The 16,019-nt window shown below is 48.3% G+C and overlaps 1 protein-coding gene across 1 annotated transcript; it reads left to right on the top strand.

Moving 5' to 3' along the window:
• The first annotated feature begins 329 nt into the window (after positions 1–329).
• On the top strand, positions 330–14,820 carry Plac9a (placenta specific 9a). The gene is made up of 4 exons (NM_207229.1): positions 330–437; positions 12,368–12,462; positions 14,204–14,327; positions 14,697–14,820. The coding sequence occupies exons 1-4, from the start codon at positions 341–343 to the stop codon at positions 14,705–14,707; spliced, it is 327 nt and encodes a 108-aa protein (NP_997112.1). The 5' UTR covers positions 330–340; the 3' UTR covers positions 14,708–14,820.
• The last annotated feature ends 1,199 nt before the right edge of the window (positions 14,821–16,019 follow it).

The raw sequence follows: 16,019 nt of genomic DNA, 5'->3' as shown, positions 1-16,019 counted from the left end.
TTCCTGGGCTCAATCTGGCTGTCTATGAAATGGGCTCAGAAGCAGAGCCTGGAGCCTTCTTCCCCACTTAGGTGCCTGGTCCCGAAGGGCAGGGGTAGGTGGGACGCTGGATGGGAGGCCCTGACAGAGCTGTTGCCTTTGGGATGGGATCCCGGGCTGCGCCTTCTTGCAGGGCACGGTGGGGCTTCTAGAGGGGGCGGGCGGGTTCTCTAGCGCCAGAAACCCGGAGCCGCCCAGGAATTTTGGCTCGGACTGCATTTCCTCGGGCCGGGCGGGCGTGATCCCCGGGAGGCGACTACGGACAAACTGCTTCACTCGGTGGCTCCGGTGGCTACGTACCATGCAGGCGCTGCTCTGCGCGCTAGCCGGGCTCGCCCTGCTCCGTGCCGGGACGGGCGAATGGGGCCAAGGTCCCAGGGACACCCCCGGACGGCGAGGTAAGAATGAGAGAGGAGCCGGAGACAGAGACACCGGGAAAAGAGGAGGGAACAGAGATGGAGAAAGAATCAGAGACATCGAAGGACAGAAAAGGGGAAAGATGAGTAAGAGAGCTTTCGAGATAAACGCATGTGGGTGAGGAGAGCAAGAGGAGGGAGTTTGAGAAAAGCACAAACAAGGAAAGAAATAGGAATGGCAGGACCCACCGAGGAAATAAAAATTTGGGGAAAGGAATGTGGCAACCGGATGTCTAGAGAGGGCGGAGGTTCAGCTGCAGGGTGTGGCCGCCCTCCCGCCAGAGCGTCCAGAGGAAGGTTCCAAAGGGCATCCTATTGGAAGGGGAGCCTGAAGGGTCAACGGTCCAGGTAGGGCCAGCACCACCACTGTGGAGACAGACAGAAAAAAGGTACAGTCTCACCTGCCTGGAGGCCTGAGGAGTCTGTAGTGAGCTGAGGAGGCCATCCTTCAGGTGCCCAGACCGGCTGAAGAACTATGGCTGTCTAGGTGAGGAGTGAGCGCAGGCTGTGTTGAGGCAGACCCAACACCAAGCCCCAGGCCTCTCGCTCTCTCGGGTTCTTGTTCCAGACAGGCAGAAATGCCTGGCACCAAGACTAAAGCTCTGGTTGCTTTTCAGGGCCCACAGAGAGAGGGGAGATTAACCCAGATCATTAAAGGAGTCCCTGTGGGGTGAATCGCTTTTCATCTCACAGGCTGACTTCAGGGAGCATAAGAAAGGACGCGCCCACCAGTGAATGCACAACACTAGTTCTTTCAGACCATCTAGCCTCAGTTTCCCTATCTGCTTTTATTTGTTTGGTTTTGGTTTTTTTCGAGACAGGGTTTCTCTGTATAGCCCTGGCTGTCCTGGAGCTCACTTTGTAGACCAGGCTGGCCTCGAACTCAGAAATCCGCCTGCCTCTGCCTCTGCCTCCCGAGTGCTGGGATTAAAGGCGTGCGCCACCACACCCGGCTCCCTATCTGTTAAGGAGTGACTGGCATTCTGTCTAGCCCAAAGTCAGCTCACAAGGCGCCGTCCTCCCTTTTCCTTCCCTTTGAGATCCTCCTCTAAGTTCTGTTTGGGCTACAGAGGTGGCGACCAGAGCTCAGCTGGAGCCTCCCCCCTGCTCCGTCTCCCTCCCCACCAGACAGAAGTAGTCAGGTAGTCCTGCCTTCCCTGCATCCTGGCCCCAAAAGTCACTTTCCTGCCCCTCCGACATTTAATTTGTTTGATCCAAGCAAGATTACATGACTGGTTAAATTTGGCTGACATGTCTGCTGTTAAAATATGTAATCTCTCTTTATTCTTCCTTTCATTTTTTTTTTCTTGAAATCAGTTGTTGAGAAAAGTTTTGCAGGTGGGTGGTGGTGCTCGCCTTTAATCCCAGCATTTGGGAGATGGAAGCAAGCAGATCTCTGAGTTTAAGGCCAGCTTCGTCTATATAGTGAATTCCAGGACAACCAGGGCTACCATAGAGAAACTCTGTTGAAACAACAACAACAACCACCACAACCACTCACGGGTACAGTTAATTTACTTAATGTGTGTGTGTGTGTGTGTGTGTGTGTGTGTGTGTGTGTGTGTGTGAGAGAGAGAGAGAGAGAGAGAGAGAGAGAGAGAGAGAGGTGTAGGTTTTGCTGATTGATTCCTGGGTGTCATTCAACTGTTTTCTCTCTCTCTCTCTCTCTCTCTCTCTCTCTCTCTCTCTCTCTCTCTCTCTCTCTCTGTGTGTGTGTGTGTGTTGTCTAAAAAAATGATGGCTATTTATAGAAGCTTAATCTAATCCCAGTTAGATTTTTTTCTTTGCAAAGAAATTACTTTCTACATAGTATTTATATATTTGGTATATATTTGGTTTTTCAAAACGGAGTCTCTCAGTGTAGCCTTGGCTGTCCTGGAACTCACCGAGCTCAGCCTCCCTCTGCCTCCTGAATATCGGGACCATGCCTGGCTATTTTTAATATATGTTTTAAAGAACAAGGTCTCTTGTAGCTCAGTCTGGTGCTGAACTTACCACGTAGACATGGGTAACTTTGAACTTCTGGTCCTCCTGCCTCTACCTTCCAAGTGCCTCGATTAAAGATGTATACTACCATTTCTGTTTTTAGGTTGTGCTGAGGGCAAACCTGAGGCCTCAAAATTTCAAAGCAAGCATTCTGCCAACTGAGTTACATCCCCAGGCCATCTTTATTATTTTTAACTGAATGTCTTTGATTTCTGCTAAGGATAGACTTTTTTTCTTCAAAAGTGTAGTAGTCATTTGTGTGCTTCTTGTAATTTGTTTATTATTGTGCTCAGAGTTGCACAGTGGGAGTGAGGAAGTCAGGGAACAGCTCTGTGGAGTTGGCTCTCTTTTTCCACCTTTATGTGTGTTCTGAGGATAGAGTTCTGGTCTCTGGGTTTGTGCAGTTGGGTAATTGTTATCCAATGAGTGGTCTTAGCAACCCCCTCATACAGGACTATTCAGAGGCCAACCTCAGCTCAGTTCCTGTTTCCATTGTCAGAAGACTCTTCCATGTCTTCTTATTTATTTGTTTGTTTGTTTACTTGTGTACTTTTTTTTGAGGCAGGATTTCTTTGTGTAGTTTTGGCTGTCCTTGAACTGGCTCTGTAGACCAGACTGGCTTAGAACTCAGGAGGATCCACCTGCCTCTGCCTCCCCAGTGCTGTGACCAAGGCATGTATCATTACTGCCTGACTCCCTTACTTTTTTTTTTAAGATTTATTTATTTTATGTATGTGAGTACACTGTAGTTGTATAGATGGTTGTGAGCCTTCATGTGATTGTTGGGAATTGAATTTTAGGACCTCTGCTCGCTCTGGTTGGCCCCACTAGCTCCAGTTAACTCTGCTCACTCAGTCCCAAAGATTTATTTATTATTATATATAAATACACTGTCTTCAGACACACCAGAAGAGGGCGTCAGATCTCATTACAGGTGGTTGTGAGCCACCATGTGGTTGCTGGGATTTGAACTCAGGGCCTTCAGAAGAGCAGTCAGTGTGCACTTACCCGCTGAGCCATCTCGCCAGCCCTCCCTTACTTTTTATAATTGAAAAATTGTCTGTCTGTCTGTCTGTATGCATGCATGTATGCCTGTGTGAATTCATGTGCACTGTTAATAGATTAGTCTAATGTAATTATACTATAATTAAGTATTAATTCATAAGCAGTCTTGTTTCATTTATAATTTCACATCTTTTGTCATCCCTGGATTATTTTAAAGGAAATTCCAACACTCTGGGGGTTTTTTTGTTTTGTTTTGTTTTGTTTATTTATTTTATTTATAGGAGTACACTGTAGCTATCTTCAGACACACCAGAAGAGGGCATCAGATCCCATTACAGATGGTAGTGAGCCACCATGTGGTTGCTGGGAATTGAACTCAGGACCTCTGGAAGAGTAGTCGGTGCTCTTAACCGCTGAGCCATCTCTCCAGCCCCCATCACTCTGTTTTTTCAGTTCTTATTGTTTGGCAGTCTCATACATAGGCAAGTGCCCTCAGAGACCAGAGGGCATAGTATCCCCTGGAACTGGAGATACATTGCTGAGTCCTCCAGAAGAGCAATAAACCTGACAGGTGAGCCTTCTCTTCAGCCCTGGGTCTCCTCTGTCATTTTAAAACTCTGTTTGATCTACATGGGTGTTTTGCCTGCATGTACGTCTGTGCACCATATACATGCCTGGGGCTCAGGAGAAGATGCCTTAGAATTGGAGTCACAGATGGCTGTGAGCCACCATGAGGGTGCTGGGTATTGAACCCAGGTCCTCTGGAAGATCCAGTGCTCTTAACCATGAGCTATCTCTCTCTCTTCTTGTAAGCAAGTAGAATCATCCTCACCAACACCTCTGGATTATAGCATTTTCTACTACACACACACACACACACACACACACACACACACACACACACACATAGTGAGGCCAAACCAACATGGAAGATAGAGACAAAAACAGAAAGGTAAGAAAGGTATTTTGTTGCCCATACCACCTCTGTGTTTCCTCCCATTTTACAGATGGTAGAAGAAAAAGTGGCCTTCATTTCAAAGTAAGAGTACTGGGGATGCAGGAAACGATATCAAGGTAGATTATTTTTTGACCCTATAAAGTCAGGTGTCAGGCTACAGAAACGATAAAAGTGGCTGACACGACATTTGGCACAGTTTTTGTATATTCCTAACCATATTTTCCTGCCCCATGAATCCTCATCAGCTAAGTTCTTTAGGGATGTGCAGTCTTCCTGGTGTCTAGCATTGCCCCCTCCAAACTCCCCAACCTATTCTTTCAGAATGCAAACCAAGCCCTATCTGATGTTCAAGATGAACCTGGAGTTCAAGATGCCCTCCTTTGCAGGAGCTCAGTCACACAGCCTACTCTCTGTAACTTTTCAAGTCTAAAATAAACTAAAAATCACTCAGGAAGCAGGCACCAACTGCTGGCTAGGGAAGACAGGAGTGAGTGTGTGTGTGTGTGTGTGTATGTGTGTGTGTGTGTGTGTGTGTGCTCACTCCATCAGCACTGAATTCTAAAGGCCCTGAAAATGAGACAATGATTTATTTCTTACAAAGGGAGAGAGTGAAGACCCCCAAGATAGACAAGTTTACTTTACACAGCCATACCACCAAAAGGGACAGTGTCAGACAGTTGATTCCAATCCTGTCACCACCACCTTCTTGCTGTGTAATCTTATGTACATAACTTAAACTTTTGATTTCGTAAAACAACAACAATAATAATTTTGGGTTTTGTTTTGTTTTTGAGAAAAATTATTATTTTTATTTATTTATCCATCCAACACAGGGTTTCTCTGTGTAGCCCTGGCTATCCTGGAACTCAGTATGTAGACCAGGCTGGTCTCAAACTCCCAGAGATCTGCCTGCCTCTGCCTCCTGAGTGCTGGGAATAAAGGTGTGTGCCACCATCTCTGGCTGAGAGAAATTCTTGCTGTGTATCCCAGGCTGGCCTTGCACTTGTAGTTCTCCTGCCTCAGCCTCTCTGGTGCTGGGATTACAGGAATACCCCATATTCAGTATAAAAACAATCTTTCTAAGGTAGAGGAGTGTGTAACCTGCCATTTGGAAGGCTGAGGTATCAGGATTGAGAAAGAAAGGAAAAGGAAGGGAAGAAAGAAAAGAAGTGACTTTGTTTATTTAAATGGTCAACCTGACAACATACATAAAGATATGTTATACAGATTGAGCAGGTTATATTTAGGAATGTATAAGTATATGCAAGTATGTATGTAGTAAAAATTAATGGGAAAAGGCCATGAATTTAAAAGAGATCAAGGAGAAGTTTATGAGAAAGTGTGGAAGGAGGGAAGAGGGAGAAGATAAAACAGGAAAAGAACTAGAATTCAATGACTGACACATAGCCACATACATGTTCAGCAAGAAACTCAACATGATAAAGGACCACAAAGCAATAGAACTTAGAAGACAGAAGTAGCAAGAGCCAGGACCCAACAAATGGAACTGGCCTGTAGCAGATCATCCAGTCAGTTCAGGGCTGCCCCTACATCCTTGCTGAAGAAGACCCTCTGTAGGGTGGCACCTCCTGATTTCTGCATAGATTTGGCCCTAGAGAGATGTCCTTCTATCCTGAGACCTGATCCAAACAATCTACATTGAGCCTTAGACTCCACGGGAGAGGCAGAGCAAGGGACTCCCTGACCCACCTGCTGCATCATTCTGAGCCTGTATCTGCTCAATGCCCCATCCTAGTTTGTTCCTTTACTGTAATGAACACTGTAACCGAATGCAATTTGGGAGAAAAAGGCTTATTTCATCTTACAGTCCATTAAGGGAAGCCAGGACAGGAATTCAAGGCAGGTATCTGGGGTAGTAACTGAAGCAGAGGCTGTAAAGGACTGCTGCTCACTGGCTTGTTCTCCGTGGCTTAGTTAGAATGCTTCCTTCCTTCCTTCCTTCCTTCCTTCCTTCCTTCCTTCCTTCCTTCCTTCCTTCCTTCCTTCCTTCTTATTTTCTTAAGATTTTGTTTATTTATTTTATGTGAGTACACTGTCGCTGTCTTCAGACACACCAGAAGAGGCCATCAGATTCCATTGCAGGTGGTTGTGAGCCACCATGTGATTACTGGGAATTGAACTCAGGACCTTTGGAACAGAAGTCAGTGCTTTTAACCACTGAGCCATCTCTTCAGCCCCTAGAATGCTTTCTTACACAACTCAGGACCACCTGCCCGAGGAGGGGGAGGCATAGAGTGCCAAACCCTCACATATTGAGTCATTAGTCAAAAAAAAAAAAAAAAAAATGTCGGTCGGCCTTGCCCACAGGCTTTTCTGAAAGGCTCAGTTCCTCTGCAGAAGTTCCTTCTCAATAGGTGACTCTACTTTGTACTAAGTTGACAGACTAACCACCCTAGCTGCTTTGTGGCATCCACCCTCTTCAGGTACAGGATCATGGCAACCCTGCACAGGAGATGGGGCAAGGCAGGCAGACAGACCTTTCAGTCAACACGAGGAAGCCCTTGCAAGAGCTTCCCATAGACTGTGCCTCTGACTTCCAGTTGTATGCTAGCGAGGTTTACCTCAGTGGGTTTGAGGCCTCGACATCCTGGGATTTGGGAAGGATTAGTTTATTGTAATTAGTGGTTTAAAGAGATATGAGATAGCAAGACGGGATCAGGGGGTCACATCTAGCCTCAGAGCTGCCTACCAGCCTGACCATCAGCCAGTCTAGCTTGAACGGACACATGAGGGGGAAATAGGCAGGGTGTGGTGGTTGACAGGGGCTCTTCCTTAAGGCAGCTTGACTTGCATCCATGATCCGTTCCCCAGTCAGCCATGAGTCTCAAAAATCCCCTGCTGGAGAGAGACTCAGAACAAGAGAAGGGATAGAACACGCCCCCTCCCAGCAAAAGCAAACAAAACACAAGTTTCTTGGAATGTAGCTCTCTCTGAAAGGCCTCCAGGGGCCCTTGGCCGGTCAGAGCTCCGTGCACAACTACTCATACAATCCTTTAGAATAGGATTCTGCTTCTCTGGGTTTGACCGCGTCACAAATATTTATACAAGTACTAGATGTGGTAAAGTTTATTATTCTATTGCACTGAATGTGATCAGATACCATTAACCCCAAGTGGCTGGGGTTGCTGGTAAAGACAGAGTGCAGCTTTGATGATTGCTGGGGGTACTTCCTCACGGTATGAGTCCCAGGTACACCAGGTTGGCGGGCCATATAGAGGACAGATCGGTGCCCAAACCTCTTTAGTTAAGTCAATCAGCCCAGCACCTCTCCTGGTGTCTAGGCCACCCCCATCCCAGGATGCTGCCTCATCCATGGCCACCATCCAGGGTACAAACAAGGCTTTCAAGCAGGAGTCCGGCCAGCAGAACCCCCATGCCCTAGGAAACCCATTTCTAACTGGCAGAGAAGAAAGAGGGAGGGAGTGCCCACAGCCTAGGTCCTGTGAGATTACACAGCAATCCTTTGGCCTTTCCACCATACTTGATTGATGAGCTTATGTTCTACCAGAGAGTGGGGAGTGTGTGTGTGTGTGTGTGTGTGTGTGTGTGTGTGTGTGTGAGAGAGAGAGAGAGAGAGACAGAGAGACAGAGAGACAGAGAGAAAGAGACAGAGAGACAGAGAGAGACAGAGAAAGAGAGAGACAGAAACAAACAGAGACAAAGAGAGATAGAGACACAGAGATAGTTCAGTTTTTTATTTACCCAAGGGTTGGTTGTCCATAGTTCACCCCAGCTTTTGTCCTCTGAGGCCTCAAGCCAATTCTGAAAGATATTTGTACTCCTCCATGTTATCCATCTGGGAAACAGAGCCTCAGACTAGCCCCACCCAGTTTGATAGCACGAGCTGTGGAGGCCAGAAAGCTAACAGCTGAGGGTGTAGGCTGAGAAGGGTCTTCAGGGTGTTTTCTAGGCGGAGCAATGCTGGGATTCTCTGCAGTGGAGGAGCTGGCCTTGGAGGACAGTTGTTAGGGTTGTGCTCCAAGCTTTCTGTCAGATGAGGCCTCAGCAGAGAGGCCTGGATGAGCTCAGAGCACAGCTCCATCCAGATGTGAGGGATTAGTGCTGAGTGAGGGGAGTGAGGTCACCCCAGCCTCTTCCCTGGAGGGCTTCTGGAGCCAAGTCAGGCCTCATCACAGACTCTGGAGAACAGTGGAAGAGAAGCAGAGGCGCATTGCTCAAGATACCCACAGCTGGCAGCTTCTGCTGGGTAAGGGGACCCAGCAAGGGCAGGTGATCCTCGTAGCCCAGTGCTCCTCAACCTTCCTATGCTGTGCTCCTTTAATACAGTTCCTTATGTCGTGGTGACTCCCAACCATGAAATGATCCCACTGCTACTTCCTAACTGTACTTTTGCTACTGTAACAAGTTGATGTAAATAGCTGGTAGCCATGGTATCTGATATGACCCCAAAGAACCCACAGTAACCTGGCTGAAGGCCTCCAGGCAGGGCAAACAGGGAGGGTGTTTGCAGAGTCCCCCGACAGCCGACCCTGGAGTAAGAAGAGCTCTTCCTGCTTCCTATACCTCTCTCCTGGCTGAGCGCTCAGCTGAAGCTGAAGCAAATGTGGCGTCCCCTCACTGAGGCCGGTCTGGATCTCTTCTGTCTCTCACAGCCTTCTCAGATCATGGAGCACAGCCTTCCAGCAAGTCTCTTTCTTGACCTCAGCATTTTGAATCCTATTCAGCCCATCACGGCTTCTCTTTTAGCTAACAGTTCCACCAGGTAGTAATTAACAGTGTGTCGCTGCTCTTACGAAGGAGCCCAAGTTCAGTTCCTAGCCCCTATACTGGGTGCCTCACAACTGCTTGTAACTCCAGCTGCAGAGGATCAGACGCCCTCTTCTGGCCTCTGTAGGCACTGCACTCACATGCACACATGCAGACACATACACATAATTTAAAATGACTGTCTGGGTTGGAGAGATGGCTCAGCAGTTAAGAGCACTTGTCGCTCTTGAAGAGGTTCAATTCCCAGTTCCTATAAGGAAGCGCATGACCATCTTGTTTGTAACTCCAGTTCCAGAGGATTTGATGCTCTGTTCTGACCTTCTCAGACACTGCATGCACATACGTGCAGGAAGGGACACTCACATAAAAATACACATTAAAAAAAAACCAAAAACAAACTATATACACAAAAGCAGAGGGGATGGCTGAATGCACTCCCAGGGGGAATCTTTGCTCTGCCCATCGATGCTTCTTGCTCTCCCTTCACCAGGCCCGGGTGATTTTGAAGGAAATCTAAGACTAACATTTCAGCAGTGAGAAATCCAATGTGGATCTCCCAAAGACCCATTTCTACAAATGTAGGCAGCACACCACTCAGCCTGGTTGCTTTCCTGTTGCTATGATAAAAATGCTCCAACAAAACGACTCTGGGAGAACGGTTTATGCTGGCTCACCATTCTAGGGCTCACAGCCTGCCGTGGTGGGGAAAGCATGGGGTAGGAGCATGAGCTAGCCCATCAGAGCACGTGATGAGCAGTCTAGAAGTGGGGGGTGGGGGGGAGAAGAGGAAATGTAGCCGGGCTAGTATTCAAACTCATAAGCGTTTGGGGGACATTTCATGTTTAAATCACAACACCACTCTAACATTCTCTTCCCTCCTTCAAATCAGTAGCAGCACTATTGTGTTTTAGACAGGGTTTCTAAATTCCAGTGAAGGGGAATCATGTTGCTCTTCACAGAGGGTTCTCTTAGTTAGCTCGTCATCACTATAAGAAAATACCAAAGGCAGCCTATGGAAAAGAGAGAGAAGGTTTATTTTGGCTCCTGAATGAAAAGGTTCAGTCCGTGGTCAACTGACCCCATTGCTTTTGGGTGGCTGCTGCTGTCGAGGCCGTGCATGCATCACAGTAGGTGTAAAACCACTCACCGTATCAGCCAGGAAACGGGAAAAGGAGCAAGAGACCGGGGTTCTACAATGCTCTCAGAGGGCATACCCCAATAACTTAACAACCTTCCTCCACGCCCTATCTCACAACAGTCCACACCAACTTATGGACACAGATCCCCTCCTCCACCCCACCCCAATGCCCTACTCTAGGAACCAGGCCTCTAGCATGGGCCTTCAGAGGACATTGAAGATCTGAACTGTAGCAGTGAGCATTGCTTCTGACTCGGTCCCCACACCTCCTCTCTCTTGTATCCTTCTGATTCCCCTGATCCTGGATTCCAGGGCTTCCTGTCCCTGCAGGAAGTGCATTCTTTCACTTCTGCTCCCTTCCTGTCCCTATAAGCATGGCTGTGTTTTCCAAAGCCCAAGAAAACACCCAGGACAACAGTACACAATTCTCTGGCCATGGCAAGCTGATCTCCCTCCCTCCCTTCCTAACCTCCCTCTCTCCTTTCCTCCTCCCTCCCTCCCTCTCTTCCAAGCTCCCTGAAGAAATTTCCCAGGACCCGAGTTTCCAGCTTCTGACCTCGCCTTCCCGTCATGCTGCAACACTATGTACATCATCAGGAACGGCTAGTGCTGGGCAGGAACACTCCTGGCTCTCTTTTTCACAGTGCTAACCCTTCCTGCCATTTCAGGCTCGTGGCCCTCCCTACAGTCTGAAAAACCCTCTCTTCTTTCTCCTGCTTCCCAGGGACAGGCATTTCCTAAGGGCTCAGCCACATCTAATGCCTCAGATCGACCCACTGCAGCCCAAGTTCATAAGCAGGACACTGACACTTCTGTGTTGGAGTTGGTGGTGTCAGGTTAACCTCAGTGGATAAGGAGAATCATGAGTCAAGAGTGGAGAAGGTGTATTAGTCAGGTTACCAGTTCTGTCCCTCTAGGGGACACATGACTAAGAATTAACCTATTGACATATAGAAAGTGGATTTATTAGAATGCTTATAGGCTGTGGTCCAGCTAATCCAACAATGGATGTCTGCCAACAAAAGGTCCAGAACTCTGTAGATGTTTAGTCTGGTGATGTATATTTCAGCTGGTCTTCAGTTATTCTGGATCTAATGCCGGTGATGGAATGGATCTGCCAGTGGAGCAAGAAAGCAAAGAAAGCAAGCTGCCTTCTTTTGTCTTTTTTTTTTTTTTTGAGACAGGATTTCTCTGTGTAGCTCTGGCTGATCTGGAACTCTCTCTGTAGACCAGGCTGGCCTTAAACTCAGAAGTCTAAAGACCTCTGCCTGCCAAGCACTGGGATTAAAGGCATGCGCCACCACTGCCTGGCCTTCCAGGTCCTTCATACAGTCTGCCAACAGAAGGTAGAGCTCCTATTAAAGACAGATCTTCCTACCTTAAAATCTGGATTTATAATTAATCAATCCAAATAATTAAGATAACCCTCACAGGTGTGCCCAGCATCTTGGGTTTTAGATAATTCCAAATTAGTCAAGTGGATCACCAAGGACAGTCAGCATAGTAGATTATTAAACCTCTGATCCTCTCGCTGCAGTGTGGCTTTGGACTTGGTAAGCAGCAACTCAGACTAGTTGGTTCCCAGGGATGAGGCTGCTCAGGGTCCTCCTGGATTCTGCCTGCTACTGTCATTTCTAGCATAGATTACCATGGCTGCCACTGCTTCCCTCCAAAGCCGCATTCCTCCACATTCTCCAGGTCCCTGGATTGAAGTGCTCGATCAAGCACTTTCATCCCGAGACCCCTTCCTGGTTGACCCCCCCCCCCCATTTCTCTGCAGGCATTCCAACTCCCTGGATGGTTTGTTCAAGGAAAATATACTTCTCTCCATGTCTTTGCAAGCAGCCAAAACCTTCCCTGTCTTGACACTATAGAGCCTAGACACTGCCTCCTGGAGAGAGCCCTCCTAGGTCTGGTGACGGGAGTGGTTAGGGTGGTGGCTCATGTCTTCATCTCTGCGTGGCCGTGTGTCTCATTTCAGAATCTCCTGTCTCCTAAGCCTGGTGTTTTGCAGAACCCTCCAGTTCCACAAGGGAAGCCCCGACTCCACAGTGACAAGATTTGTTTTCCCTACAGCTGCCGAGTCCCCCAGTTCCCCTGGAGATCTAGCTGGGAGCCCAGGCTGTGACAGACACGCGGCTGTGCAAAGGCGGTTAGACATTATGGAGGAGGTAAGGAGGGCGTGGGAGGAAGGGATCATGACGCTTCGTGGCCATCTGCCAGGCCGGAAGCTTTGTGGATTACAAATGTCAGAAAACCCAGGCCAGTCCTGTTCCCCCACTGCCAGGTTAGTGACCCCATGCTCTCAGTGGGATGTTCATCTTATACAACCTACCTCCCAGGAGACGCTTTTTGCGCACAGCCTGAGACTCTTCCTTAGTTGTGTGTACTGGCTGGTTTGTGCATCAACTTGACATGAGCTGGAGTCATCAAAGAGGAAGGAGCCTCAGTTGAGACAATGCCTCCATGAGACCCAGCTATAAAGCATTTTCCCCTCAATTAGTTATCAGTGGGGAAAGGCCCAGCCCATTGAGGGTAGTGTCATCCTTGGGCTGGTGGTCATGGGTTCTATAGGTAGGTTAAGCAAGCCACGGGGAGCAAGCCAGTAAGCAGTATTCCTCCACGGCCTCTGTATCATCCCCTGCCTCCAGGTTCCTGCCCTGACTTCCTTTTGGTGATGAGCAGCAATGTGGAATTGTAAACAGAATAATCCTACCCCCACCCCCAACTTACTTGTTTTGGTCGTGGTGTTTTGTTGCAGCAATAGAAACCCTGACTAAGGCATTGGGGGGAGAGGGGGGATTCAACCATCAAAGTTCGTGATGAATCATAACTTAGGGTCCATAACTTTGTTCTGGGCAAAGTTTTATCTCCATTGCTGAAAGCATTTTGTTTTGTTTTGCTTTTTGAGACAGGGATGCTCTGGAACTCACTCTGTAGACCAGGGTGGCCTTTCTTTCTTTGTTCTCCTTAGACAGGGTTTCTCTTCTGTGTACCCAGCTGTCCTGAAACTTGCTCTGTAGACCAGGCTGGCCTCAAACTCAGAGATCCCCCCCCCCCCCCGCGCGCCTCCCAGTGCTGAGATTAAGGTGTGCACCGCCACTGCCAAGCCCCCAGGACATTCAAAATGAGAGAACTGACTCCTGAAGATTGTTCTCTGACCTCTCCATGCACTCCCAGTGGTGTGAGTGTGCCCCCTACCCCTGACACGTGTGCACACACACACACACACACTCACGGACAGCTCCTAAGATTGATTAATTTTTGACCTTTCTGCCCCCAACCCCCAAGACAATACTAATAATTTTTGAGTCAGTCTTTCTCTGTATCCCAAGCTGGTCTAGAATTTGTGGTCATCCTCCTGTCTCAAGATTTTGACCTTAACGACATCAACCACTAAAGTAATATATATTTTTTTTAATATTTGAATGCTATTACAGTGTAGCTGGTATCCTTATTTTTCTATTTTAATCATGAACACACAGTCCTGACATGAGGCTGGTAGGCTTTATTGGGTTGCCAGCAGGATCGGTAGCAACAAGCAGCCTTTTAAAAGTAACTCCCCTAGGAAAAACTTTAAAATCCCAAATATGTCATTTATGAAAGTTGCCACAAGGGGGCAGTGCAACAAAAGAATCCAGCCTACTCCCAAACAAAAAGGTGCTTAGGAGTCCTGTGCCAAGCCTGATACCTTTGAGTGCCAGACAGGGGGATCCTTAAAAGGGCAAAGGGAGCAAGCAGCCTGTGATGTTCTCACCTGGGGAAACGGAGCAGAGACTGGGTGGGAGCCAGGACTGGACAGCTCCCAGTTCCTTCTCCACTGAACACAGGGACTTGGGGACATCACTAAGCTAAGCTAAAGCTGGCCATCCCAACTTCTGTACTTGACTTTGCCTCACCCTCCCACTCCAGACGGTGGAGAAGACAGTGGAGCACCTGGAGGCGGAAGTGACAGGTCTGCTGGGCCTGCTGGAGGAACTGGCTTCAAACCTTCCCACAGGGCCCTTCAGCCCCAAACCTGACTTGCTTGGAGATGGTGAGTGGCTCAGATAGCAGAGGGATGTCTGCTGGACCTGTCACCTAGGGTCTCTGGCAGCAGAATGCACAGGGTATGTTATGCAGTCCTGGGCAGAGCACTCAGTTTTCAAGTATCCTGGCTTCTGGGCTCCTCCATCTATTCTCTGTCTATTCTGTTTATTCTCCATCTATTCTCCCCACCCTGGCAGCTGGGCCCTGACCCCCAACAGATGCTGAGTTCATCTCCCAGCTCCTTAAGCCCTGTGTTTGGGCTCTGCTGTCCCAAGGGAGCAGAAAGCTGGAAAGAGGCAGTCGCTGGGCACAGCAAGGGCAAGGGACTCCTTCAGCATCCTCTGCTGCTCTCTTAGGGCACCCCCTTTCCTTGCAGATGGTTTCTGACTTCCAGGGATGGTGGAGCCTGCCAGCTGAAGTCATCCCTCAGAGAACCAAGCCAGGTCTTCCTGCCTTCCTGCCCCACCTTTGTGTGAAATAAAAGCTCCGATTTGGACCCATCTGCTAGCCATGACCTCTGTTGCCGCAGCTCCAGCTCCTTCTTGCACCCTGAACCCCACACTGCTGTTCTAGCACGTGGACCTGGGTGACCTGTGCAACCGCACTTCCAACTTTCTAATTCAGAGACAGACCCTGGGAACTGACTGACAGGATGTGAGACACCAGAGGCCTAGAGTGGTAACCAAGCACAGAAGGCCCATTATGCCGCCTTGCTGCCCAGGCCACAAAACAGCAGCCACTGCCACCAAGGAGACTGTCAAAAACACAAGATCCAACTCACCCCATCAGAATCTCTGCTTTTATGTGATTCCCTGCCCTGCCCTCCTGGCAGTAAGGAGTTGTGTGTGCATTAAGAATCCTGTTCCCTGGTTGTAAATCCAAAGAGATGCATTTCCAGTTTCTTTTTTAAAAAATACACACACACACACATATGTATATATTTCAGTAAACAAAGTTCTTAATATATAAAATTCACTCGGGGGAATGGCACATCATGTAGACTGAGCTGGGATAAAGGTTTACACCCAGCGAAACTTACCATTTTAACCTGCACAAATTCTGTGGCTTCCAGCGTGCCTGAGGAGTCATCACCATTAATTCCAGGACGTTTTCAACACCCCAGAAAGAAATCTGAGCCTATACAAGAGTCACTTCCCTTCCACCTCTCCCCACACCAACACTCTAGCAACAGTGTGTGTTCCTAGACTTGCCCATGGTAGGCAGCTTCTGTGAATGGGACCACGAATCCTTCTGTATCAGGCTTTCGCCAGACAAGTCCTTAGAGCTCATCCATGTTGCAGGGAGTCACTCCTTCATATGTGCAAAATGACGTTCTAGTGTATCAGCGGACCACGCCCATCTGTATAATGTGTAATATAATGGTGCAAACCATAACATCAGTGTTTAGCTCACAGTCGCTTTATTACTCCCGAGTGTCATCCGTCCTCCCACTGTTGGGGAGACGTGAGGATTGGTATCCCTGCAGCTCAGGTGAGGTCTCTCTGGGGTTCTGGACAGGGTTCAGGAGGCTAGAGAGGCCCTTGTCTCTCTAGCATGTCATTGTCCGAAGCTTTCTAACACAGGAGAAATGATGGAAGGCTTCCAGCCAGCAAGCCAAGCTCTGTGCTCCTGGACATGGTGACAATGAATCCTAGAAACTGTCCTGCCAGTTTCCCTCTCCAGACACCAAGGAGCCAGG

This window comes from Mus musculus, chromosome 14, assembly GCF_000001635.26.
Source record: "Mus musculus strain C57BL/6J chromosome 14, GRCm38.p6 C57BL/6J".
Taxonomy (NCBI): Eukaryota; Metazoa; Chordata; class Mammalia; order Rodentia; family Muridae; genus Mus; species Mus musculus.
Note: the sequence above shows the minus strand (reverse complement) of the source record. Positions and strands in the feature narration are given on the sequence as shown.

Bases quoted from the DNA above. Each gene is read 5' to 3' on its own strand.
- Plac9a (NM_207229.1), top strand. From the start codon at position 341: ATGCAGGCGCTGCTCTGCGCGCTAGCCGGGCTCGCCCTGCTCCGTGCC. The intron at 438-12,367 runs GTAAGAATGAGA...TTTTCCCTACAG, and splicing joins GGACACCCCCGGACGGCGAG to CTGCCGAGTCCCCCAGTTCC. The intron at 12,463-14,203 runs GTAAGGAGGGCG...CTCCCACTCCAG, and splicing joins GGTTAGACATTATGGAGGAG to ACGGTGGAGAAGACAGTGGA.